Source organism: Elgaria multicarinata, chromosome 1, assembly GCF_023053635.1.
Source record: "Elgaria multicarinata webbii isolate HBS135686 ecotype San Diego chromosome 1, rElgMul1.1.pri, whole genome shotgun sequence".
In the NCBI taxonomy this organism is placed as follows: Eukaryota; Metazoa; Chordata; class Lepidosauria; order Squamata; family Anguidae; genus Elgaria; species Elgaria multicarinata.
The window spans coordinates 148,120,144-148,148,101 of NC_086171.1; the positions used below are offsets into that span (position 1 = coordinate 148,120,144).

The window sequence follows — 27,958 nt, forward strand, 5'->3', positions numbered from 1 at the left end:
AGTCACACTGAAGACAAGAATGGGAAGCTATATAGAAAAACATATAAAGACAGGTCTGAAGAGGAAGGATAAAGATTTAATGGAAGGATATATTACTCAAAGAGAAATAGAAGAAGTTATAGATAAATTAAAAGGGGGAAAATCCCCCGGTACAGATAGATTGCGATCGGAGTATTATAAAACATTTTTAAAAATATTAGTGTTGAAATTAATGAAATTGTATAATGGAAAAATAGAAGGAGATAAGATACCACCATCGTGGGAACAGTCAGTAATTATATTAATTCCAAAGCCGGATAAGGACTTGACATTCCCAGATTCATACAGACCTATTTCATTAATAAATCAAGATGCCAAAATTTTATCAGCTATAATGGCGAAGCAAATGAACACATTTATAGGTAATTATATTGGGATGGATCAGTGTGGCTTTGTAGCGGGAAGACAAATGCATAATTTGGTGGGAAGACTTCTAAACATAATACAGGAGATAAAAAAGAGAAAGCTGAGAGCAGGAATAATAGCTTTAGATATATTCAAAGCTTTTGATTGTGTGAGTTGGCCAGCATTAAAGATAATAGAAAAGATGGGATTTGGGGAAAGATTTAAAGGTCTAATAGAACAATTATATTTGCGAAATTTAGCTTCAGTAGTAGTAAACGATGGAGTTACAGAAAAAATACAACTTGCCCGAGGAACAAGACAAGGTTGCCCACTTTCACACGTTTTATTTGTATTGGTCATAGAACTATTGATGAACATGATAAAAGAGGATGATGTTATTGAGGGAGTAGGATGGAAAGAGGAAATAAAAATAAATGTTTGCAGATGATATGGTATTAACAATTAAGAATCCATTAAAGAAAATGGATAGAATAAAATATCATCTGAAGGAGTTGAGGAAGTGACGGGTTTAAAAATAAATTGGACAAAAGTCAGAGATGTTGTTTAATTATAGTAAAAAAGAGGAGAGAGAATGGGAGAGCAAAGAGAAGAATATGAAAGTTAAAGAAATAATAAAATATCTAGGAATTAAGCTTACTAGGAATTTAGAAGATCTAGAAAAGGAAAACTTAAATAGTTTGAAAAAAGAAGTTATGAGCAAATTAGAAAAATATAAAAGGATAAACTTATCTTGGTTTGGAAGAATAGCCCTTATAAAAATGAGGATTTTACCAAAAGTAAACTTTTTATTTAGAATGATGCCAATAAGAATATCAGAAAAAGAATTAAAAAGTTGGCAAAGTATAGTAAATAACTTTTGCAATGGTGATAGAAAGGCGAGATTAAACAAAAAAAGTTGGTATGTAATGCAAAAAAAAAAAGGAGGGCTAGGGCTACCAAACTTAAAGTTATATCACGTAGCTAATGGGTTGAGACATGTAGTAGAAAGTATGATAAGATTAGGAGATTTAAGTTGGTTGGAAGATAGAAAGGGAGAGGATATAGAATGGAAACTAGAAAATATATTTTTCAGAGATTATGCAAAGAAATGGGGGGAAGAAATAGAGAACCCCCATTTAAAAAATCACTGGGAAATATGGCGATTATATAAAAAGGACTTACTTCTGAGTATTTCCCGAATATCACCAGTGATAATGATGAGGAACTTTCCGGGAAATTTAAAAAATGAGTTGGGAAAAAGCTTAAAAGAGAGAAAGGTAATGAAGTTAAAAGATTGGCTAGAAAGGTTGAAAACTAGGGAAGAAATAAAAAAGATTAAAAGAGGGAAACATAACGTGGTTAAATTATATTCAATTAGAACAGTGGATGAAGAAATGGTCAAATGATAATGGAGAGTGTAGAGGAATTACAAAGTTTGAGGAGCTGATTTTAAAAAAAGAAAAAGAAAAGAAAAGAAACCAATAAAAGGTCTAACGAGTGAAATATATAGAATATTAGTGGAAAAGGGAGAGACGGAAAGTGTAGGTAAGACAGTATGGGAAACTGACTTGAAGGAACAAATAGGGCAACAGAGTTGGAAAGGGAAACAAAAACATTTATATGGAATGATAGAAAACTCAATTTTTTCAAAATTGCACCCATTGCACAAGTTAAAAAAATGGCCCTAGTTACAGATCCATACTATGACTTCAGGAAAAAAAAATGCCTCAAATTTGGATGAGGGAAAGAAAGAAGTCTCCCACCAAGCAATATGATAAGGTTAAGTCTTCAAGTTTGATCCCAAACTTTAGTGGACCACATAGTCTCTCATTATATGTTTACTGTTCATTCACGCCATGCTATTTATTTAATTCAGACAAATTAAGTCTCCGTGATCTCTGAATATTTTCCTGATTTTAATAGACCACTAGGGGAAGTATATTACGGTCTTACCAGCGGGATTCATGCTCTTCTTGGTCTTCTAGTTTTCTTACTTTCTTCTTAATGATAGGCATTTTCTTGGTATCTATAAAGACTACATTCTCCTAAAGAAAGAAGAGCTCTATTACTGTTTACATTTTCAACTTTATTTTTATTCTTCATCTAGGTTTTAATTATATATCAGTAGTTCTAGTATTTACTATATTTCCTGTACCAAGACAAGCACAATGCAGCTAATAGTGAAAGTAGTTCCATAGCAAAGATACCGTTAGCAGCCATGGCCCATGAATGCCTTTGACATAACCCCAAAGCATACTGTGCCTCCTCCTGCAAGAGGCTCAGTTTCTTCCACTGTCTTGAAAGGCCTTTAGAGCTGGAGTCTGAATTTATTATTATTATTATTATTATTTATTTATATAGCACCATCAGTGTACATGGTGCTGTACAGATAACACAGTAAATAGCAAGACCCTGCCGCATAGGCTTACAATCTAATAAGTTGTAGTAAACAATAAAGAGGGAAGGAGAATGCAAACAGGCACAGGGAAGTGTAAACAGGCACAGGGTAGGGTGAAGCTAACAGTATAGAGTCGAAAAACTCACGATGGATCTTCTGGATTTCCTTTTACAGGGAAAATGACAAAATGTAGTGACATGTCTGTTGATTAAACAAAACTAAGAAATGTAGGATGATTTACCCCTGTTGCATGTTTTGCATACATGACACCATTCCATTCTCCTTCAATTGAGTAGAAGGATTTCTTGTCATTAGGAGAACTAAAGGAAAGGAAAGATGAAAATCAGGAGTCATCTTGGTTTCAATCTTGTATGATGCTTACAAATACCGTGGGTTTCTGGCAAAGCACTTACAGTAAATCCCAGTAGCTTTATGCCAGGCGCGCCAGGCATCTCCCCCGCAGATGGGAACCGTCCTTGCTTCCCACACCCTACATTAAGACTTTTAAAAAGCCTAACTGCAATCTGGGAGGGTGGCATGACGGGGGTGGGGAGGAGAGTAGTGTGTGAGAGAGTGTAAGAGAGAGAATGAATGAAAATGTGGTCTGGGCTGTCATGTCAGGGTCAAATGCCAGAAGTGGCTCTGCCCACTTTGGGATGCAGGCCCCAAGGGGCTTGCTTGGAGTCAATTCGGCCCCTGGGCCAAAACATTTCCCTGCTCTACGCCATGTTTTACTACAGGTAAGATTCTTTTATGCCACAACCTTGAAATGTGTTTTAAAAACAAAGCAAAACCCAAATATACTCACAAGATTTCTGCTGTAACTCTGTGCTTTTTCCCCCCATAGAAAGGCTTTGTGTGGAAGATTATGCTAGCATTATAGCCTGTCTTGGAGCAGCTAATGCTGCATTCTCCTCCAAGCTCTATCCATGGCACTGTGAGAATAGATCTGTGAAGATAATGTAAGACACCTTTCAAGAGCTAGGCAAAACAAAATTTACAAAATTACTGAACAGTATAAAGTGTCACTTGCCTCCCGTAGCCATTGGGAAAAGTCAGAATGTAGTGCTCATCATAATCTAGGCATGACACACACCCTGTAAACAAAACAGGTATTATGAGAGTTAAACATGACTCTTGCTTATACAGAGAAAGAGAACAGGGAAACAGAAGGCTAAAAGATTAGAGCTGCCTTCCCCAACCTGGTGCCCCCAGATGCTGGTGCTGAGAACTATGGGAGTTGTAGTCTATCACATCTGAAGGCACGCAGGTTGGGGAAGGCTTAAAGAGTGATGAACAGAGCAAACTGAAACCTTGAAATCAAATGCAGTCCCTTAACTTATTGAGCCAACTAAACAGCCAACAAAAAGGTAAGAGAAGGCTGCAGAGAGTCAGACTGTTCAACCAGTATTATTATTATTATTATTATTATTATTATTATTATTATTATTATTATATAATAATAATTCATATATCTATATTGCCCCATAGCTGAAGTGGTTTACAAAAGATTACAAAGATTAAAACATTAAAATCAATACACAAAATTTAAAACCATAAAAACATTCAACATACAATCAAAGACAACGTACATCTAAAAACAACTTTGAGCAATCAGCCAAACCTAAAAACAGATCTGGGATCCAACTGGTAAATATACTGGTCTGGCAGATGTTTTCCCAGCTCTATTACACAAATGTTTTCCCCACACAGACACTTTTAGACTGGCAATGCCTGGGATCCTCTACAGACAATGCATATGAACCATGTGTCCCACAATCAATGGCACTCATGCAGTGTTTGCAGTTCTCATGGTGCCTTTTCGAGTTAAAGTCAAAAAGTTAGGCCAGGTCTGGGTGCTCTATTTCCCTCCCATTAATACAGAGAGGAAGGGAGAGCAGGCAGAATGCCATAGTGACCTACCCTCTGAAGAGACAAAACACATTGGACACCTATAGTTTTAACAGTTGCTTGGGAGGGAAGGAGAAAAACGATAGGCAAGAGGAATTACAAGTAGAGAATACTTAGAAAATGAAGGGGATCCCATACAGTTATGCAGGGCACAGAAGTTCAATCCCCATATATTGGAACCTGCAAACACTACTTCAGGGTAAAGTATAAAGCTAGAATATTTGAAAATGAAAGCAAAAACCCCAAGGATTCTAACCAATTTGTGGCAATTGCCTACGATCCTTACCAGCCTTCCAACAAAACCAATCCGTCTTTCATGAAAAATATTTCGGGAAATACTTTTGTCACAAATACATTCACAGTTATGGAAGTATGGACCAGGTAAGTTACACATTTATGGTAAGACATACCTTGGCCTATATTATGAACACCAATAGACATTCCCAGGAACTTTGACTTGGTCCAGATGTGGGCATTGAATTGTATTTTCTTTCTAGAGCATTCTGCATAAAATGCTGAAACTGAAAGGACAGGCAGATATGGTAAATTATAAAGCAGTATATTCACCAGAAACAACTGTGATACACACACACACACGGGTATTTGTTTCCCAAGAAAAACATCTGCAGAGAAAGCTTGTCTGCACTTTCAAAATTCATTAGAAAACAAAGCTCACAGAATGAGCACCAAAATTAAAACTATTTTTTTTAAAAAAAAAAACTGTAATAGTAAAAAGTTGTCAACTTACTTGGAGGGTGGTGAGAAACCTGCTCTGCTACAAATGTTACGCTGTTATGGGTTACCCAAGGAAGTGGTCCATCTGCAACTGTCTCCTGCAAAACAAAAAGTTCCCCAATTTTACATGGTACATAGCTTTTTAAATGTGTACAATAGGGTGTTTAGATATGTCCTCTACTTAAAGCCTCATGGGACAGAATAAAAGGTAAATTACACCCAACTTTTAGTAGGGTCTATTGCTTAAAACAGTTCCCGAAGTCTGCCATCTGATGTCAAGCATCTGCAACTGCAGGAAAGAAGCTGTTTTTCAAACTAGAGGATGCTACACAAGGATCAACCATCAAATAATCCATAGCTTGTTGTTGGGTTATTTGAGGAATTGTTTCCCCCTCAAATAAGCCATGTTGCCCAGGTTCAGATGACATGACAAACCACATCAAGGGCAGGTAATTAGGCAAATGGCATCTGGCATGCATTGTGGCTTAAACAAGTCACTGTGCCAAAATGGGTCATTGTTTGAATACAATTTTTATCAAACAATCATACATTTACTACATGAAGCAGTATTAGACTGAAAGGGCCCTAACAGCTATTTAACAGGCTCCTATGTATTGTATGAAGGAGGTTATAGAGAAGAAGAGAGACAAGCAGGTTGGCCAGACAATAATACTATTATCAAAGGCATCAATGTAATGCTATGCCAGTTACTGGCTATACTACTGGACTAGGGCTGGGGGTTCACCTCCCCAGTGAAGCTCACTAGGCGACTATGGGCCAGTCACTATCACTCCACCTAACCACACAGGGTTGTGAGGATAAAGTTAGTGGGGTGAGAAGAACTATGTATGCCATCTTGAGATCTTTGGAGGAAACCATCAAGTCAATCGTCTTGCAAGAGATCCTGAACAAATAATCAGAAGACAGCTGTCAGTAACACAAGACAGCACGATGGCTTGATGTTGAACAAGTAAAGCCACATTTTACACTCCGAGTGGCTCAAGGCATTTTGAGCTTAAATATTGTGAATCCTCTGCCCACTTCCACATAATGAAAATCACAGAGGGAAAACTGCTGAGAAAAACTTTGTAATTACTAAGTAGACTGCTGTTTACAAAATATACATTATTTAATTAATGTTACTAACCATATTATCTTCTTGTTCAATATTTGGCAGCATCCAGTGACATCGGAAGATTTCCCCCAAGATGGGATTGTAAGGCTTTTTAGCAACAGATCCTTTCCGTCCTGCATGGAAAGCTGAGAGGTACCACTTTACCACTTGAACCATTCGGTCCTTCGGATCTTTTTGGTCACTAATACTAGAGAAAACACACAAAGTTTAAAAAATCATCTTACTTTGAAACTACTCACAAAGTTTACTCATCATGTTTAGTTTCAGGCTGAGAAAAAATCTGACTAATGGCTTAACTTCAGAGGACCTTTCCAGTCCCCTGAAAGGCAAGCTGCTTCCTAACTAGTAAGTAACTTCCCATTTACTAGGGTATATAACACCTATATTGCCAACGCTAGCTGGAATCAGCATGCAGGTAGGCAACAATTTGTATCTTTGCACAAGTTTGACAATGGTGCCTACACAAAAATGCATCCACTGAAGTGGGAATTACACAGATGTGCCCAGGTTTGGATGTAATGCAATTGAATATCAAGCTTTGTACCCTGTAATCTAGACAAAACCAATTAAAAAATAAAAATCCTGAATACCTCACAAATAAGTCTGGATGCGCAAAGAAGTCAGCATACATTTCTAAGAGTGATCTTCTTTCCAGAATAAACGTTGGAAGAACCACCTGAAGAGAGAAATACACAAGGCTTCAGGATTGGGGTTTTTTTTTTTATAGATATTGGAATAATGAAGTCTTCAAGCATGGTTTGATGATTCTAAGGGGTTGTATTCCAAATGTGGTAATCTGATTTGCTTTGGCAAAGTAACTTTCAATTTGTACATACAGATTGCAGTTGGGCCTTCTAAGCTTTCCACAGTATCAGAGGGGGTTGGGGTTTTTGTTTAGCACAATACATCAAAGACAAATGGAAAGGAAGGATAGAACAATGCTTCAGGCTTATTATGTTTAGCGTTTTGCAAAACATGGAACCTAATAAATGTTTAATGTTCCTCATTAGACATGGCAAACTAGTACATTTATGGGGCTGAATTAACTATAAAAATTACATTGTAAGGTCTATACATAATAATTTCACCTGTTTTGAGATTCAAGAAAGTACTACTCATTTATGTATTTATTTTTAATTCACCCAATAACTAATGTTCTCTGGGCAGATTAAAACAGTTAAAAGACAAAGATAACCAGCTAAATATAATACAAATATTTAAAACAATAACATAAAATACAATAGAACTTCTAGTTTAAACGCAGTACATAATTAACTTCATACTGGTCTGTTTTTGGTACTACTGATACTAGAGAGTGGTATCTTAAACTTATTTGGCGGATTAAACAACAAAATATTCTGATATTTTTTTAAGGCCTGAAGACCTAATTTCACATGGCTAAAGACAAAATCTTATAGAGTGAAATATTATGATTAAATCTCACTGAAATTGAAGGAGTTCAACATTTAAATCAGATCAAGTCCAAAGCAGGGGTGCCAGTATCGAGGAAAGAAGACACTGCCACTTCTGAAGACAGAAACAATTTTGCACCGAATGTGAAAACACTTGCACCGAATGTGACCCTGTTGGTTCTCCTGGACCTCCCAGTGCCTTTCAATACCATTGACCATGGTTGCTTGCCTGTAACTGCAGTTCTTCAAGTAGTCATCTGTATAATTCACACATACTGGCTCTCCAACTGTGCAGAGACCCATTCAGGAAACTTCTACAACTGAGGAATCTTTGGCAGGAACCCTCCTACACAATCCTATCTGTTCCCAAGCCAAAAATTAGCTAAGGAAGTTTCCCAACATGGGATCAATACAGGCACAAAACTCATATGTATGATGCACAGAGACCATGAAGAAGAACCTTCTCTGGACTTGGGGCAACTGTGTGACAGTTGCTTCCATTCTATGTGGAGACTAGGGTTCAACAGTGGTGCTGGGATTACAGAACCAAATGAGTTTGGATTTCTATGAATCCACCCTGTGGATTCCACAACAGACTGGCTTTGGGTCATTTTTCTAACTTTTGAGAAATTTGCACAAATTTTGTTATGGAAAAATATGCAAGTCAAAAATGTGCATTTCCCCCTAAACTAAAGTTTGAAAATACATATCTGGGGGGAGTTTGCACATTGTTGCACATGTGAATTTGTGTAAATTCAGAAACTAAAAAAAATCCAGTTCCATCAATGGGCAGACAACGGAACAACAATCCGTAAAACATAGACAGAATGGATTTTACACAATCCGTATAGCCCTAGCTGGAACACTTTAATTCTATCCCTTGGCCACACATCTGGGGTGCCTCAAGATTCCATTTTATTCCCCATGCTTTTTACATTTACATGATACTGATGGGTGAACTCAAACGAAGGTTTTGTCTAAGGTGTCAAGAACATGCAAATGACACAGAGCTTTCTCTTTTCCATTTTTGACGTTCATCTAATTGATTTTGAACCAGGCTATTTGAAGGACTACCTACCATCTCTTTATGTTGGACCATATCATCCCTGACAATTGGCCATGCTCACAAGAGCTGACAGGAGATGAAGTCAATCCTCATTTGGAGGGTTACAGGTTCTCCATTCCTGGCCTACACCATACATACCTGCCCAAGCTTTAAGATCAGCATCATAGACCCTGTTCCTTGGTCCACCAGTGAAAGTGGTTAGGTTGGAGAGTACCAAGGACAACAGGGCTTGTTCAGTGTTGGCCCTGTGAACTGGCCAGAGAGCTTCGGCTATTGGGCGGTATAAAAATGTAATAAATAAATAGAATGCCCTCCCCAGGGAAATCTGTATGGCCCCTTCTCTGTTAGCCTTTAGGAAATCACTAAATACTTCTCAAATATTGCTGCACATTAGGGTGATTTTTGGTTGATATATTTAAGAACGATTTTATCTGCTATGGCTATTTTAATGTCCATTGTTTTAACTGGTATTTTAATATTTTGGAATTGTAATGTGTTACATTGATTTGTTGTAACTTGCCTAAAAGGTGGGCTAGAAATCAATTTAAAAATATAATTTCCTCACCAGTGGATTTGCCAGTTGTGTTGTTTGGATCTTTGTTTGGATGCTAAAGTTCTAGGCATCCTGATTAGGAATCCATCCAGTTTCTATACTCTTGCAAAAGGAATTCCCTATCTCAACCCCTCCCCACCCTGCAGTCTTCAGCTTGCTGCAAAGCCTCTTCTGAGGGTAAAGGGTTTGAGGGGGGCACATTGGACTACAGCTGGGAGGTGGCAGAAGGGAATTCTCCTTGTGCAAGCATTCTTGCACAAACACAACAGTTGGATGCCACCCTGTACATTGATCATGAATAAGCAGTAACATATCACCTCTGATAGACTTATCAATAAATTAGTTTAAAAATCTGCAGAGATTAAATTTCAACTATCAATGATAATTTTACTCCATTTTCACAATCATAGCTAGGATTTGGGATAAGGAAGGTACAAGAATCATAGAATCATAGAATAGCAGAGTTGGAAGGGGCCTACAAGGCCATCGAGTCCAACCCCCTGCTCAATGCAGGAATCCACCCTAAAGAATCCTTGACAGATGCTTGTCCAGCTGCCTCTTGAAGGCCTCTAGTGTGGGAGAGCCCACAACCTCACCAGGTAACTGATTCCATTGTCGTACTGCTCTAACAGTCAGGAAGTTTTTCCTGATATCCAGCTGGAATCTGGCTTCCTTTAACTTGAGCCCATTATTCCGTGTCCTGCACTCTGGGAGGATCGAGAAGAGATCCTAGCCCTCCTCTGTGTGACAACCTTTTAAGTATTTGAAGAGTGCCATCATGTCTCCCCTCAATCTTCTCTTATCCAGGCTAAACATGCCCAGTTCTTTCAGTCTCTCTTCATAGGGCTTTGTTTCCAGACCCCTGATCATCCTGGTTGCCCTCCTCTGAACACGCTCCAGCTTGTCTGCATCCTTCTTGAATTGTGGAACCCAGAACTGGATGCAATACTCTAGATGAGGCCTAACCAGGGCCGAATAGAGAAGAACCTATTAATGCAGCCCAAAATAGCATTTGCCTTTCTTGCAGCCATATCCCACTGTTGGCTCATATTCAGCTTGCGATCTACAACAATTCCAAGATCCTTCTTGCTTGTAGTATTGCTGAGCCAAGTATCCCCCATCTTGTAACTATGCCTTTGGTTTCTATTTCCTAAATGTAGAACTTGGCATTTATCCCTATTAAATTTCATTCTGTTTTCAGCCCAGCACTCCAGTCTCTCAAAATCACTTTGAAGTTTGTTTCTGTCTTCCAGGGTATTAGCTATCCTACCCAATTTTGTGTCACCTGCACATTTGATAAGTGTTCCCTGCACCTCCTCGTCCAAATCCTTAATAAAAATGTTGAAGAGCACTGGGCCCAGTTGCCTCTCCCCAGTTTGAGAAGGTTCCATTGATAAGTACTCTTTGAGTCCGATTCTGTAGCCAACTGTGAATCCACCTAATAGTTGTTCCATCTAGCCCACTTTTAGCTAGTGTGTTAATCAGAATGTCATGGGGCACTTTGTCAAAAGCTTTGCTGAAGTCAAGATATATGACATCCACAGCATTCCCACAGTCCACAAGGGAGGTTACCCGATCAAAAAATGAGATCAAATTAGTCTGACAGGACTTGTTCCTGACAAATCCATGTTGGCTTCTAGTGATCACCGCATCGATTTCAAGGTGTTTACAGATTAACTTCTTTATAATCTGCTCCAGAATTTTCCCAGGGATAGATGTCAGACTGACTGGTCTGTAGTTCCTAGGTTCCTCCTTTTTGCCCTTTTTGAAGATAGGGACAACATTAGCTCTCCTCGTCTGGCACCTCACTCATCTTCCATGATTTTGCAAAGATAATAGACAAAGGTTCTGAGAGTTCTTCCGCTAGCTCCTTCATTACTCTAGGATGCAGTTCATCGGGCCCTGGAGATTTGAACTCATTCAAGGAAATTAGGTGTTCTTTGACCATTTGTTTATCTATCTCAAATTGCAATCCTGCCCCCTCAACTTCTGCTTCACTTTCTCCAGGAGGGTCATAGACCCGCTTTTGGGAGAAGACTGAGGCAAAGTAGGAAGTGAGCACTTCAGCCTTTTCTTTGTCATCTGTTATCAATTTGCCATCCTCATTAAGCAGTTGAACCACCATTTCTTTCCTCTGTCTTTTACTACTCACATATCTGAAGAAAGCCTTTTTATTTCTTTTAGCCTCCCTCGCTAACCTCAGCTCATTCTCAGCTTTAGCCTTCCTGATGCCATTTCGGCACTTCTGCACCATCTGTCTGTACTCTTCTTTTGTAGTCTGGCCTTCCTTCCACTTCCTATATGTATCCTTTTTTGTTTTCAGGTCATCTCTAAGCTTTTTGTGGAGCCACATTGGTTTCCTCTGTTGTCTTCTATCTTTTCTCCTTGTTGGAATTGTTTGTAACTGTGCCTTTAAAATTTCCTTTTTTAAATACTCCCACCCATCCTGCACTCCTTTTCTCATTAGGTTCACTTGCCACGAGACCTTACTTATTATAGTTCTGAGTTTATTAAAATCAGCTTTCCTAAAATCCAGAGTACGTGTATGGCTACACTCAACTTTTGTCTCCTTCATAATCAAGAATTCAAGTATGATGTGGTCACTTTCTCCCAGAGTTCCTGTAACTGCCACTTTATCCACTAAGTCATCCCTGTTGGTCAATATCAAGTCAAGGATTGCCGATCCTCTAGTTCCTTCCTCCACTTTCTGTAGGAGAAAGTTCTCACCCACACATGTCAGGAATTTCTTGGAAGGGACAAGGTTTCAATTCAATTTACAAAATCGACTACGAAAATCCCAAACCTTCCATTTATTAAATAAATGAATAACCTCACATTTGAACTAACGAAAGCCACTAACCCTTATTCATCATTCATATTTCATGAAGCTTCTTTTAAATCTTACCTTTGTTAGGTCCATTCCTAACCTAACTTGTGATAAAAGGTGCATGATAACACTCTTATGTTCTTCCACTGACTCGCCTTCACCATCATCATCTCTATCATCATGAGGATCAAAAAGATCTGTAAGAATAAACTGCATTTAATACACACTTTACTGAAAAACTAGAAGATATTTAACCAACCATGATCTTGTATATCAAGATTGGCATGCAAACATGTTACTGCCCTAACGATTTGTCTACTTGTTGATTTTAACAGAAATACGAAGGCTAAAAATAAGCATGCCAGACAATGAATCTTTATTTGTACTACTGAAACTCATAGTTGCTATATGGGAGAATAAGCTTTCTTTAATACACCAAGTATCTATAATTGAACATGCTTCTCTTACCAGCATCATTTGTCCCATTAGACATGGAAGAATTGAGGGATTCTGTAGTGTCTGGCCGTTTCATACTACTTCCTGTGCTGCTACGTGTGAGGATTGCCCCAGGCCCTGAAGGACTATAGAAAAATACAAAACCATTGTGTTTGAATAAATTTGAGACAATTTAAAACACAGTAAGGGTGTGAATAACTTAGGGAATAACTGACAAAATATGTGAATATGTTCCAAGACAAATTGAGTAAGTCTAGCTTTAAGCAAGTCGAATAGTTTATATTTCATAGAATCATGGAATTGTTAAGTTGGAAGAGAATTTAAAATATTCAAAGGATTGTATCTAAAAGTTATGTAAGCAGAAGCCTGCTCACACAATGGGGCTTTCCCAGGTGTTCATATCCATGGCCAGGCGCAGGCAGCTCACACAAGAGGAAAGGTGCCTCTGTCTGGCCTTTATCAATTATCCCCTCCCACTGCACCCCCCCCCCCCCGTGCCATGTCCTGAACATTTCCTAGGGGTCTGCTGCCTCCCAGGAGAAGCTTACAGGGAAGCCCAGGGGGTTGTAGTGGATAAGAAGGCGTGGAAAAGCCCCCTTGTGTGAGCAGTCTTCCACTGACAACACCTGGATAGAAGCCAAAGTTCTCTAAATATATTGTCTGAATTTTTTACAATAGCTCTAAATGGTAGGGCAGTGTTAGCCCATATGGAGAACTAAGAGGCTAGTTGGCTGAATGCAACTCCCTATTGAGTTCATGGCAGGGGTGGTTCACTTTTTTATTTTAAAACTACTCTATGCTGCTATACCAACTTATGCATAAAACTTCATCTCTAGCAGCATCTATACTAGATAGTGCATAGTTTCCAAATGTATGCAATGCTTCTGAAGAGTTCTTTGTTACCAAATAGTCAGTTCACAATATGGATGTTACATATGCAGTGACAACTTTCAGAACCAAAATGCTGCCCTAACAATTTATTCCACAATTGGAATCTCCTGTGATAAATTCCAGAAATTATTCAGAGTTCCATACATGTCCATTTCCCCACAATTCTCAAGAGGAAATATTCTGCAAGCTTTTCATCACTTACTTCAAACATCTTTTTGGGGATGAGCTACTCTGATAGAATTCATCAGCATCATAAAATTCATCTTCACTGCTAGAATAGGAAAAGTCTGGAACTGTATTTGGAGAAAGATTGGCATGGCTCGGGGAAGTTAAACTGCTGCTAGGTGCTGACTGGCCACTTCCTGTAAAGATTATAAAAATAAGTTACAAGGAATTTGTGGTTTTCAAACAACTCATTTCCAGTCAAGATTGCTAGCCATTTATAAACAGATGGCACACATGATCTTTGACAAATAAATTAATAAAAATCCAAAGGATGGAACACACTCATAATAGATGATTGGATTCAACTCTTCCATTTATCCACATTCAATCAATGTACTCAGTTCAGATTAAATCACATGCAGGGAGCAGGACAAACTAAGTGCACTGGTACAAAATAGAGGTAACTGCTTCAAAGGTAGGCAAAAATATCCATGGTTACCAGCTAATATGATTCAGAAGAAAACTTTTACAATGACAGATTATGTCAAATGGAGGAATGAATTAGTCCTTAAAGTGGACAACTCATCAATGCTGGTGTGAATAGAAATGTATATAAAGGAGATTTTTGTGTAAGAACATATGAAGGGCAGCAAAGAGAAATGACAAGTGTATACCATGTAAGAGGATTAACTCATTCAAGAAATGCATTAAAGTGACAGCTTGGGGAAGTCGTCAAGTGACAGAAGTACTGTTAGATGCAATTAAACATTTTAATTTCAGGGTTATGCAACGCCATGTAGCCTGCTTAAAACAGATTAATTTATGCTTCCATATTTTACTGAAGTTAGTTTTGTTAGGACCAATACTCTTCTATCAGAGAAGCAATCTCTAGGGCATTAGTGTTGTAGTCTCCCTTCATTGCAGAGTTTCCGATGACCCAAACAGTTCACATACTGAACATTCGCCCTACCAGGAAGCCATTTAACTTAACACAACTAGTATGTGTTAAGTTAAATGTGTTAAGTTAAAAGCAGAAAAAATTATAGAACTGGTAGTAGGGTCTTGCCGGGCTTTCTCATCTCCACAACACTCCTTCTGTGCATCAACATGGTAACTTAAGCTTGTTAGTTCACGGGATACAATTAAGGTCTTTGCTGTAGCAGCTACAACTACAGTGTAGCTAAAAGCTTCTTGGAGAAAAGAAGAAAGACTGGTGCCTTGATCATCAGCTAGCATTTTCATTACCTCCTCTTGGAGAATGGTGGTCTACAGAATTCCCAATAAAGCATGCATTTCATGAACAGGGTTACTGTTCAAATAAAATACGTGTTTAAGCTTTTATATCAAGGTCTTCACTAACATGAATCCTAAAGAGTGCAATTTCCATATTTCAAAACAAGACAAGCAATCATGCTGTACCTGTACTATTTGGTGTTGGAGTCTGATTTCCAAGTAATGCTACAACAGGTCCAACAGGCAAGGATGAAGGTCGTTGTTCTGATTTACAAAGCTGAGCTGGTTCTGAAAGACATTGAACAGAAAAATGAAATGGAGTAGACAAAAATCTTCATGTTTTCTGTGACACACCCCTAATCAACAGTATTCAGTTATTCTACCCACCATGCAATTCCCTCTACCCTGCAATTCCTAGTTTGGGCTGTTATCGTTAAAATGAAATACACTGAAAGGAACAGGATATCAAGATAGAGAATGCAAACAGAATGAATTTAATGAAGTGAACCAACTCTAATTAGAAGCTAACCACGCTCTGTAAAACAATCCATTTGAAAACAAGAGGAGTTAAATGCGTACATCTGTAACGAGAAAAAAGGTCCTTTTTCAGAAGCAGTAGCACAGCTAGAAGAGCTTATAAATTACCTTAGCTATGTCACAATCCACGTCATTTCTATAACTACATTCTCTGAATATATGCACTCTAAATAAATAGGACTAGGTGAAGGGAAAAAAATAGCACATTTGAGCTAAAACAGAAGATTCTACTGTTAGTAGAAAGCATTACATGTTCTATTATCTAGGAGATTCAGAAATAAAAGGAGTTTTCAAATACAATACCTGGAGGTAAGACAGTCTGGGTAGGCATTGTGCTGATCACAGAAGATTCCAACAGACTAGGTTGATATATTGCATCAACAGGGTTAATAGTGCTCTATGACACACAAAAAACAAACAAATTAAACTCTTTTTGGGAATTACAGTGAAATGTGCTCTGTGCAGGAACTTTCCTAATGCAACAGCAAAGTCCTGAGAAAATTGCAAAGAGACAGAAGCAAAACAAATGTTTGTCAAGCATCAGTAGTCTGTACAGAATATTGGTTATCGTGCAGTACAACTGAATGTAGTTGATGTAAACATAAACGTGCCTCTGTAAAGATCTAGATTCCCACTTTAATTTTTAACCCTTACTGATATGGTGGCAAGACAACAGGTAATCAAGGAATTGTATAGAAGGTATCATAAAAAATTGTCAAGAGTCTTGAAGAGAAGTAACTGCGATTCATAAGGTATTTCAGCCTGACCATGAAAGGCTGTGCCGACTGGGTGAATGCAAAAAAGCTTGTTTAGTGTTAGTTTATTATATGTTGAGGTACAACTCTGTACCTCCCTCCTCTTCTGACATCTTTTAGTAAAGCAACTTGTCAAGGAGCTGACTCTTGTTAGTCTAAATAACTCCTTAAAACCTCCTCACAAGCCACCTCATTACCAGGTCTAAATATATGGGTTCCAGATTCAATACCACTGAAATACATTTAGCAATTTTGGAAACATAATATAAACACTTCTTGCCAAAGAAGTAAATCATGATAAGGCTGGAGAGACACCAGTATAAACACCCAATCAAACATGATCTTTTTAAAGCTAGCTATTGTACAATATCACATATCAAAGAAAAAGAATGAAGCTAGAAAAAGAGTAGCTCAAAAGATTAAACACAAATAGGCTGAACTGAGCATGAGCTTCTAGAACAGCAAGACAGCAACAAATATAAGTGGGAGCCCTTGAAGATATAGTGGGAAAGGGAGGAAGTTCACGGATAATACAAGAAGACACATTTATCTTTGCACAACACATTAGCAAGAGTGCCAGTTAGTTTTCTGCACATATTTAGAAATAAGTGTTGAAAGAACTGAGTAGCCATAAGCTTAACAGATACTCAAGGGGTGGAAATGTTTCTTGCAGCAAGTAAGCTGAAGAGAACTCAGTCTCAAACCACTTAAAAATAAAACAGCAAAGGCGGTTATTTTATGAGTATCTTCCTTGGAGGAAGCACTCTGTCTTGAACAGCTCCAACCTATACAAAATAAGAAATTCGGATGACTAACAATTACAATCTGGACAAGACCAAATTGATAATTTTCTTCACTGACAATAACCAGTATAACTTGCTCATTTGCACTTTAAAGGAACATCTGAATCAAATTTGAAATATTTTGAGGTTGCTTCGAAATTATGTCACATCATACAATCTTGTTTAAAGGTACGACTGTTTTGTATCTATTGCTTCAACATGATAGCATGAGAGCATTGTGGTGGACAGCTCGATGAAAATGTCCATCCGGTGTGTGTCCGCTGTAAAGAAGGCAAACTCCATGTTAGGCATTTTAAGAAAAGGAATTGAGATTAAAATGGCCAGTATCATACTGCCCTTATACAAATCTATGGTGCGACCACACCTAGAATACTGTGTACCGTTCTGGTCACCACACCTAAAAAAGGATATTATAGAGCTGGAAAAAGTGCAGAAAAGGGCAACTAAAATGATTAAGGGGCTGGAGCATCTCCCCAATAAGGGAAAGTTACATCAACTGGGATTGTTTAGCTTGGAAAAAGGGAGACTAAGGGGAGACATGATAGAGGTGTACAAAATTATGTATGGTATGGAGAATGTGGATAGGTAGACATTTTTCTCCCTCTCTCAAAATACTAGAACCCTCGGTCATCCCATGAAGTTGATTGTTGGGAGATCCAGGACAAATAAAAGGAAGTACTTCTTCACACAGTGAATAGTTAAATTATGGAACTCACTACCACAAGATGTAGCGATGGCCACCAATTTGGATGGCTTTAAAAGGGGGTTGGATAAATTCCTGGAGGCGAGGGCTACCAATGGCTACTAGCCCTGATGCTTGTGTGCTATCTCCAGTATTCAAGGCAGTAAGCCTGTGTGCACCAGTTGCTGGGGAACATAGGTAGGGAGGTGCTGTTGCACCATGTCCTGCTTGTTCATCCCTGGCCGATGGCTGCTTGGCCACTGTGTGGACAGAGTGCTGGACTAGATGGACCCATGGTCTGATCCAGCATCAGGGCACTTCTTATGTTCTTATGATTTTTTTCTAGATTTTGCCCATTTCTTCTTTGCTCTCAGACTTTTATAGAACTTGGATAATGGTGCTTTACAGCCCAGTGTCGAAATGATGTTAAAAAGTAAGCATTTATAGCAATGTATCCATTGTTAGTCTAAGTTAAATCCCATTCATTTCAATGGGTCTTCTCTAAATTGGACTAAGATTGAATACAATCCTTAGAAAATCTCAGTGCACAAAATCATACCAGTTGACAGAATGGCTGTGACAGCCAACTAACAAGGCAGGAGGTACAAATGGAACAGTAATTATTATAGTATGAGCTTTACCTAGAAAGTTATTGATCCCAATTATTGTGAGGCAAAGGAGTAGGTGATAGTGAAATTGATATTGTGGCCTCACAGTCTAATAAATGCCTCTAATAAACCTCACAACAGCACATGTAAATTGTATGCCAGAGGAAGAACAGTAGAAAGGACTAAAGGGATGGGACAAAGTACTGGGAAATTCTGCCCCAGCAATCCTTCAACCCTTGTTCCAAATGCTACAACATAACTACCTAAGCCAGAGTTGTGATTCCTCAATCATCAAATTTAGTCAAAACATGAAAGACTTATTTTTACCAAGCACAAGTCTAAACCTGAGCAAAATCTGTTAAGAACTCAACTGAAAACGTTGGAACTCAAACTAAAACAATTCAGATATCTGAAGTGATTCTAACATTCTCTCTCTTCTTCAGGCATCTAAATTTCATTAATTTCTTCTACTTCATTTGCAGATAGAGGAACAAGTGAGGAAATAACGACACGGATGCCAGAGATTGAGGAAAACTAGGGCATTTTTATTTAAAAGTGGTAATTCACGTGAAAGTGCAGTAATCTAAACATCTGTCTCCAGGCTACTAGCCTGCATTATGGGTGAGCCACTCAGCCAAGCCAGGAGTCAGGTGAACGTAACTCCTTTCTTGTGCTACACATGTGTGCTCAGGGAAAACCATCCCGTCTCTCCCCCGCCCAGGCCGTTTAAGTCTGAGTAGGTGAGGCAGTGAGGTCCCCAAAGGCAGGCCGTTTCCTGGGTTGAGAGCCACTCAGTCTCTGAGGACCAGGCCTCAGAACCTGCCAATCATCATAAAGGTGCCCAACGAGTGCTCACCAACCTCCTCTGATATCCTAAGATTCCCGTACAACCCACCAAAGGAAGGCATTAAGCCTCAGCTTTAGCACCCGGGGCCCGCTTTTAAGGCCAATCCTGCCCCCGCCTCACCTTGTCCAGATGTTGGCCATGTATGCAGTCCTTCCCGCCCGCAAAAGCCTGCCACAACCCTAGCCATGCTGGCAGGGCGAGGAAGGAGCATATTATGATTAAATTTGTATACCATAGAACCTGTATAATACATTTACAGAGAAGATGAGCAGTTAGATGTTATAGAACAGACGTATCATACAGTTTACTATGAATATTATCAGGAACTAGACTTCAAAGTAAAATTGTACTAGCTTATATAAAAGGCTTGCATACGGAAATTAAAACAAATTCAAACATGCAAATATAACCTATTGTGTCTGTTTTGAAAACATGGAGATTCATAAATAAGTACTCTTAATGAGCTCTAAATTTCACAACTCACATCTGGAACTTAATCCAGATGGAAGTACTATTTAAGTTGGGGGCTCTTGTGATCCTGGATTAAGTATTGAGCCTGTTCTGGATGGGGTTGCACGCCTCCTTAAACAGCTTTGCAATTTGAGAGTAATCCTGGATCTAGACCTGCACTTGGTTGTGTTACAAAATTTAATTTCAACCCAATTAAATCCAATAAAAAGCAATCCGGATGCATCATTTCGGGTTCAAAGAAAAAGCTTTATTTTCCACCTCAGGTACCAAGATATCTCTTTGTGCAAAGGTCCCCTCTCCCTTGCCAATTTAGAGGGAAAAGGGCATGTAACGGAAGTTTACTTCTTGCTTTATACAGAGAGAACCATTTGTACACATATAATTGGCTGCTAGCCCAAATCGTCACCTGACATGCTCAGCTGGGAAGGGAAAGGGTTAATTCTGCCCAACTCCCCTTCCTGCCCAACCCCCTTCGCAATGTCCCCTGGGACATTCCTGTCCCACTTTGCCTACGTGGCAGAAACTTTCCCGTTTCACCTTCTCTCCATCCAATCAGTATTCACTATCTCTTCCCAAATTCCCACCAGAGCGTGTGGAAAGGAAGGTGAAGAAGGAGCCCCCAGCCCCCAAAAATGACGCCTGACATTTATTTCGATGGGCGAGCTTCCCACCTCTTATTTCTCTCCCTGGTTTCCTGCCAAGCCGTGGGTAAAGGAAAAGAGGTATGTGTGTGTATGCCAGCTGCACAAGCAAGCGCCTGGCGATTTTAACCAGGAGCTAGGACTCATCCCTTACACTTGAGTAAGCAACCTTACCCAAATAGGTAAATGGGGCTTTTCTTCCCTACCTGGGAGTAGAGGGTCTACTCTACTAATCTAAAACCAAAAGATTGTATTTCGGGGCGGGGAAGGAGGATTTTGGAGAGAAGAAGGGAAGGGGAGAAATGGACGAAGGAAATCATGGAAAATCAGTTATATTTCCTTAACAGTTGCTCAGGTGATAGTAGTGACCAGGACTATTTTATCAACTTTGTCTTGTACGTTAACTGCCCTCAATTATTCAGGCTCATCACCCTCAGGTTGTAATGTGCTTTAAGTGCTGCTGCTGCTGCTCTTGAAGACAATACAGAGTATTCAGTTGATCCAGAATGTGGCAGGAAGGGTTCTGAAGTGAGCTACCCATCCAGAACATATTATACCAATCCTCTTCCAAGTTCACTGGCTATCAGCTTGCTGCAAGGCTCAATTCAAAGTGCTGATTTCAATAGATAATGGCTTCAATGCTTGGCAGGATTTCAAAACTCTGACACTTGGAACTACAATCTTATTGCACTGAAGAATGAAAATGAAACCTTTATTGTAAACAGAATGCAGACAAAATAGCGCACAAGGCACACAACTACTATAATATAAATGTTAAAGACAAAGACAGGGTGAACAGTTATAGCGAACCGAAGGTATTATAATAAGAACAAAAATTCAACATTATTGTTAAAAAAAACTGTCTTTAGCTGCTAACATAAATGTTATAAACAATTGCAATGTTGTACAATTGCAGTAACAATCAATAATATTGAGACACTGTAACCACATTATATTGTATTGTTTATTAGGTTTTGAAATATTGAAGAGACCTATACGTATATCAATATTATTGTTACTGCAATTGTATAACACTGCAATTGTTTATAACTTTTATGTTATCTGCTAAAGATTGCTTTTGTTACAATAATGTTGAATTTTTGTTATTTTAAAACCTTCAGTTCACTATAACTGTTCACATCGTCTTTGTCTTTAACATTTATATTATAGTAGTTGTTTGCCTTGTGCACTATTTTGTCTCTATTCTGTTTGTATCAACTACTGCCTTCTCTATTTATACACACCTTATAGTAAAGGCTTTTCTGTATGACAATTTTAAACAGTCTTTATTGCACTTTGCCCAAAGCTGCCATAGCTTTACTGTCCTTCCACATTATTATTAGTGCTATAAAACACCATTGCCCCTGTTCAGACAACATACTAAACATTATCGGTTAGTGTGTCACGTGTACCATGACTTAGTATGTTGTGTGAACGATTCCTAACCATGGTGGCTAGATAATCACATTCTAAACACGCTCACTAACCATTTGCTGCAGAAGGGTTAGAGGCATAATCATGGCTTAGAGCATGTTGTCTGAACATTGTGGCTTTCAGCTGTAATGACAAACCATGGTTTGCTGTTATGTGCACAAGCAGCAGACAGTTTGTGATCTCGTTTCCGGCAAGCTATGGTTCGCTATATTCAGCTGCAGCAGCAAACCATCAAGCAAAAGCTTCTAGTCTCTTCACCAGCTGCATAGAAGGGAAGGAAATGGCTCACAGCTGCTTGAGCAACAAACACTAGAGCGATATTTGCTGATATGTGTCTGAATGCAGCCACTGTCTTGAATCTCCTTGTCAGGAATATTTGATTTTAACAAGTATACATGCATTGTTTATTTTGCTACAGGAATGTATCTGACAGAACTCTTCATCTAGTGTTCATAACTTGTTTTTATAAACTAGCCTAATCTTGCATTATACACTATAACAGAAACAATAGGTGGCCTCAGTTGTAAAAAACAAGCTCAGATATTTTGAATGGAAAGTCTGGTTATGAAACGCTATTGCTATGAACAGTTATTTCAGCAGTACTGGTGTGGAATTATAAAGGAAAAACATAAATTATGCTGACTTCCATTTTTTTAAAAGCTTTCACTGTAATAGTTATGTATGCTGAGAAAGATAACAAGATTCCTGCTGATCTGCAAGAAGCACAAATTAAACAATAGGGAGTCTGAAAGTTATACATTGTGCACCAAAGGGTTCAAGCTAATAGGCAAATATCATAGACCGAATCCTGACTTGTATAGATATGCTTTAGAGATTGTAGGAATTCAATACTGATTCTATTAGAAACTGAAATGTTTAAGTGCTGTTATGGGCCAAGGTTTCCTTTACTATAGTATGCTTGTCAAATAGAATTCTGAAAATGTACTGCCCCAAAACCATTACTATTCCTTGGCAAAGTGCCAATCTCCACTGCGCCCAAAATGCAGAGGCTCTAATACTGCAGAATTTAGATGTATGATTTAACATCATGACCTGATTTACACAACACGACAAGTCACCATGGCTGATCCTCCATAGTGGTTTTTTCTGTTGTATTGTGCGAACCCAATACGGTTTCTGCAGGACGGCTTACTTTTCATGAACTAGCCACCCTGAGAAACTATGGCTTGTTTTAGGGTTGCTGATACTCATGATGGCTTGTTGTCCGAAACTGGCAGAATTACTTCATCATAGTTTGTCAGAAATGGCTACACAGCTGGCCAGCTAGAGCAGCAAAAACCAAGACAATGATCAAGGAAATGTGTTCTGTCATAAAGACACCTGGGACATATGCTCAAGCTATCATGAAGAATGAGAGGCAACGAGGGGTAGGTGGAAACAAGCCACAGCAAGCCTGATTGTCTGTGAGATTAACAAGACAATAACCAATAAACAACCCAGGGTGGCTTAGCATGATGTGTGACCCTTCCCTACCTATCCAATCTTATTTTCAAATCCTATATAGGGAAAAGCAAAGCTTACTTTTAATTTCCACTCAAAGACAAGAAACATGCAGACAATCTCTGTTTTGAGACAATGTTTAAACATACATGAATCCATACAGTTATCATTCAACTCTGAAGAGAAACTAGCTCTGCAGCTTCTTCTTATTTATAGGAGAAACAGTGAAAACATTTCTCAGGTTATATAGAAGCAAGCTACTTTATATTCACAACATTATGATACGAGAACTCTTGGAAGTAGTTCTGTACCCTTCCTACTACACTGCATTTGCATTTGGCTATCATAGGGCCCAGCCCTATAGCTTTAAGAACTTTTAAATGCTTTTCCAAGTTTCAGCAATGGGGAAAAATGGACTGGGGAGAAATGCTCGATTGTTTATTAAAATATTTATAGACTCAACTTGAAAATGGATATGGCAAACAAGTGAGTGCACAAAACTTTGCTGTATTCTTGGTTCATCTAAAATGCAAATACAGTCTCCTATCAAATGACGTACACTCAGAAGAAAAAAAATAATCAGGAAAATGTATATAAATGGAAGCTACATTAAGTATATACAACACAACATAATAAAACGCAGAACTTTGAAGAAATAGGCTGTCATTCTGACAGCAAGTATATTTTGGGTATGATCAGATTCAATCCAATGATAGTTATCACCCCTATTTCATCTCATTCACATTGGTGGCTTTAAATCTGCTTCATTAATAAGACTCAGTATTCTAATATGAGAGGAAAAGCTGGAATTTAATATTCTTAATTATGGCGGTAGTAATAGATTTTAGAAGCTTAAAGAAAGTGACAATATACAGGAAAAGAGATACTAGAAGACATGACTAAGAGAAAGAAAGAAAGAAATATAAAAAATGAGTGGAAGTTCAAGTCCCTGTGTTCACATGACTGTAGATTTAAAGTTCTGCAGAAATAAAGGGAGATAAAAGATTAGATTTAAACTTACTATACGTCCATCTGCGTGCTTCTCCTCATTACTTTGGTCCTTAAGGAAAAATGTTACAAATATTAACATATCGATTTGTTATACATGTCATTATGTTTATATGAGAATGACTCACATTTCTCTCCCCAACTCTTCTAAGCCTCATGAGATCCTTTGAGATAGGTTAGGCTGAGAGTGTATGACCCAGTCAAGGTCACATAGTGGGAGGAGGGGTTCAACCTGTTTCAAACACCTCTCCTCCTAGTTTACAAATGCCACCTCACAACTATCAGCTGGATAACTTTAAAAAGTTATCTTTGAACAGTGTAACTGAAACAGGATGGACAGGAAACAGCATTAACTCTCCAGACTGTATTTTAATATACTACCTACGCAAAATGCAACTGCTCTTGCTATTACAACATTTGAACTTAACTAGGAAGCTTAAAGGCCTACAGCTTCCTCACGTTGGAAATAACTATACAATAATTACAATACTAAGTATGAAACTTAAGACAATTCTTCTCCTACCCAAATTAAGAACACATCTGCAATTTCTCAGACCGTGAACAGAGCTCCTGTCTCCCCACTAACTTCTTAATCAGGCAGCTTGTGATCCTGTTAATTCTCCTAGCGATTTCAATACCATTGATTATGGTATCCTTCTGCCTAGGATGTCTGGTGTGGAGACTGGGATTGGGGACATGGTGTTTTGGTGGCTCCATTCCTTCCAGGTTGGTGATGCTAAAAGATACTGCTGGATAACAACTCCTTAATCAGATAGCATTTGTTCCATTGAGTCCAACATGCTATTTAACATGTACATGAAACTATTAAACGAGGTCATCCAAGGATTTGGAGCAAGGCATGATCAGTATGCTGACATCTAACTCTCTCTCTTTTATATCAAAGACAATAGGATGTGGGGTGCCAAATCAGTGTCTAGGACAAGTAAAGGACAAGAAGAGGACCATTAAACGGAAGTTCAGTCCTGATAATATGGAGATGCTGCTCGGTAGTTCATATGCTTGGGAGGCATGGTTCAACCAATTCTGGATGAGACTGCATATCCATTAAAGCAAGTTTTCTGTCTCCTTCTCCACCCATGCCCCCCTACATCTATTCTCTCTGAAGGGTTGGGGGCCCCTCCTGAACAATGTCAGATGGGATGCAGGGACTGCTGGGAGGGGCAATGACTCAAAATTGGCCTTGGTTCCTAAGTTAACTTATGGAAATTCTTGAAGTTGCCCATCCCTTCCTTCCCCAGCAGCCCCTCATTGTTCAGAAAGAACCCTAACCCTCCAGAGAGGCTTTTTAGGGTTTGCAGTTGCTGCAGGGGAAAAAGGGAATGGGAAACTTTCCTCCCATGAATTTCCTTAAATTGCCCTAAGTTATGGAAGGGTGGGCTATAATTTGATCAAATAAATGGAATAATTCACAATAAACAATCTGCTGGTAATAAATCTGCCGTAATAAAATTTGATTTGAATTCACAATATACTGGAGCAACATTATAGTGCATATACATTTAATATCCTGTAAATGTAAGAGGAATACTGAATCAAAACTGGTGTCCATGTTTAATCAAGTAAAAGGAGTCTCTACATGAATATTCAGCATGTTACATAAGAAGAATTAGCAAAGCTAATAAATGGGTATGATGCAAATGAAAATGACATGCAAGCAGTTTTTATCTGATGGCATCTGGGGGCTGCTTTTGGATAACATGAACAAGAGGCAATATAAACGGCCAGGATGCAATCACCAGCACAGCAGAGAAAGATGCCCAACTATTGTCCTTTATTAATCATATGCCATCTTTGAAACCAGAAACATTATCCCATGAAGTAGTCCTAGAATGATCACTGCTTTGATCAAGTGGCAACAGCAAAGCTAAAGAAATACAGAGCAACGATACCAGTAGCAACTGAAGGCAGTCAGCACCACATGGAAGGTGAGGTCACAAATTTGATACACAAGACTTCCTCGACATGTGAAACTGCAACATGGATTTAGCAATGGCATGGGATATGGCTCTAGATGTTTTTAGAGTAGCTCTTCATTGGGACAAACCTATAGAGTCATTCAGTACTCCAGAAATATCCTCTAAAGAATATTTGAGAAATATCTTCTATAGAATAGTTACAACAAACAATCAGTGATGAGTAGTTTAATCATAGTGACAGTATTATCAAAAGGCATATCAGAGATTAGAAACACAGTAGAATTCTGAGAACTGACCAAACATATATTAACAACTTTATTGGGGCTGTGAATAATGATGAATGTTTATATCAGATTTAGTATTTTATCTGTTGTATATCCAAATACTTGTGCAATGAGTTTCTAATAACTTCTTAAATTGCAATATATAAAGAGAATTACTTTTATCAGATATGCTGAGAGACATATTTGTTCATACGTGCAGGCCCCGCCCCACCACCTGGCCAAAGAGATTGTTCCCTCCCTGATGGAGGGCAATGTGGGGAAGCATGTTGCGCTTTGGAGGAAATTGTGCTTTACCTTAATTCATCAGGTTTTGAGATACTGAGTAAAGCCTAACATAGGCCTGTAAGGCAAAACAGGCTCCAAGTAGAGAAATGGAATAAGAGAGCACTCAACATAATAGCGAATGAGTTAAGAAAGAAGAACAGCATTTGTTGCATTTTCCTGGAAGCTTGTCTTCCTTTCTCTCCTCCCCCTTCTCTTTCTTTTCATTCTCTCTTTCTATCAAAGTTTTAACTGATATGGATGTGGGGAAACTGGAAAGGGGAGGAAAGAAGCCTAAGAAATAGATGCACGTGCCAAATTATTATACCAATCTATATTCAAAATTCTGCATAAAATACTGTTGATAAAAAATAGGTATCCAAAGTAAGGAACTATCTGGTCCTGAATCAAACCAACAGATCCACCTGACCCAGTAATGACTATCTTTAGTGGCACTAACTTCTCCAGGGTCTCCAAAAGTTACTTCCTATCCATCCTGCTGCCAGAGATCCATCTGATGTTATAACATCTGGAATCTTAAAACATACAATGCATGGTTTCTACCACTGAGCTGTAACCATTCCTCTCATTTTTTTTCCTTGGGAAATTGCCAAGGCTGGCTACAAATATATGGAATATGAGCAGCCCTGATATAGTTAGGCTTCTACAATAAAATAAATAAAATCAAACAAATATGTTATGTAATTGTAAGAAATTTTTAGGATAAATATTTAAAACCATAATTATAAGTTTGTTAATCAGTGAACAATGGCCACCGTAGAATATGGTTGTCTTTATATCACAAGAACATACTGGATAGTGCTTATGACAAGCTTTCTTTTAAGCTATTTCCTGAGTTGTAAGGCACAAGCAATACTTATGTATTTCTCTGTAGCATTCTTCTGTCATTCCAGGAACTTCGCTTATACTTATTGTTAGTTTTGCAGAGTGCACTCCCTTCTACAGTGTTGAGTCATGCACATATTTCATTCTCTTATACAACCAAAAGGAACAAATGTTATTTTACCCCCTACTCCACAGCAAGCCTCTCCCCTTTTCAACA

At 38.5% G+C, this 27,958-nt stretch overlaps 1 protein-coding gene across 4 annotated transcripts in view; it reads right to left on the reverse strand.

Moving 5' to 3' along the window:
- The window catches only part of OSBPL9 (oxysterol binding protein like 9), an 80,274-nt gene that overhangs the window by 8,313 nt on the left and 44,003 nt on the right, over positions 1–27,958 (reverse strand). For 2 of the 4 annotated variants that reach the window (XM_063138948.1, XM_063138966.1), the window contains 14 exons: positions 24,427–24,465; positions 16,007–16,100; positions 15,353–15,454; positions 13,971–14,130; positions 12,890–13,002; positions 12,500–12,618; positions 7,154–7,239; positions 6,576–6,750; positions 5,442–5,526; positions 5,104–5,214; positions 3,816–3,879; positions 3,591–3,731; positions 3,024–3,102; positions 2,338–2,429 (listed from right to left, as the gene is read on the reverse strand). In XM_063138948.1, the coding sequence (XP_062995018.1) occupies positions 2,338–2,429; positions 3,024–3,102; positions 3,591–3,731; positions 3,816–3,879; positions 5,104–5,214; positions 5,442–5,526; positions 6,576–6,750; positions 7,154–7,239; positions 12,500–12,618; positions 12,890–13,002; positions 13,971–14,130; positions 15,353–15,454; positions 16,007–16,100; positions 24,427–24,465 (1,460 nt within the window). The remainder of the gene's footprint in view (positions 1–2,337; positions 2,430–3,023; positions 3,103–3,590; positions 3,732–3,815; positions 3,880–5,103; positions 5,215–5,441; positions 5,527–6,575; positions 6,751–7,153; positions 7,240–12,499; positions 12,619–12,889; positions 13,003–13,970; positions 14,131–15,352; positions 15,455–16,006; positions 16,101–24,426; positions 24,466–27,958) is intronic. The other 2 variants (XM_063138958.1, XM_063138974.1) reach the window with 1 other exon arrangement.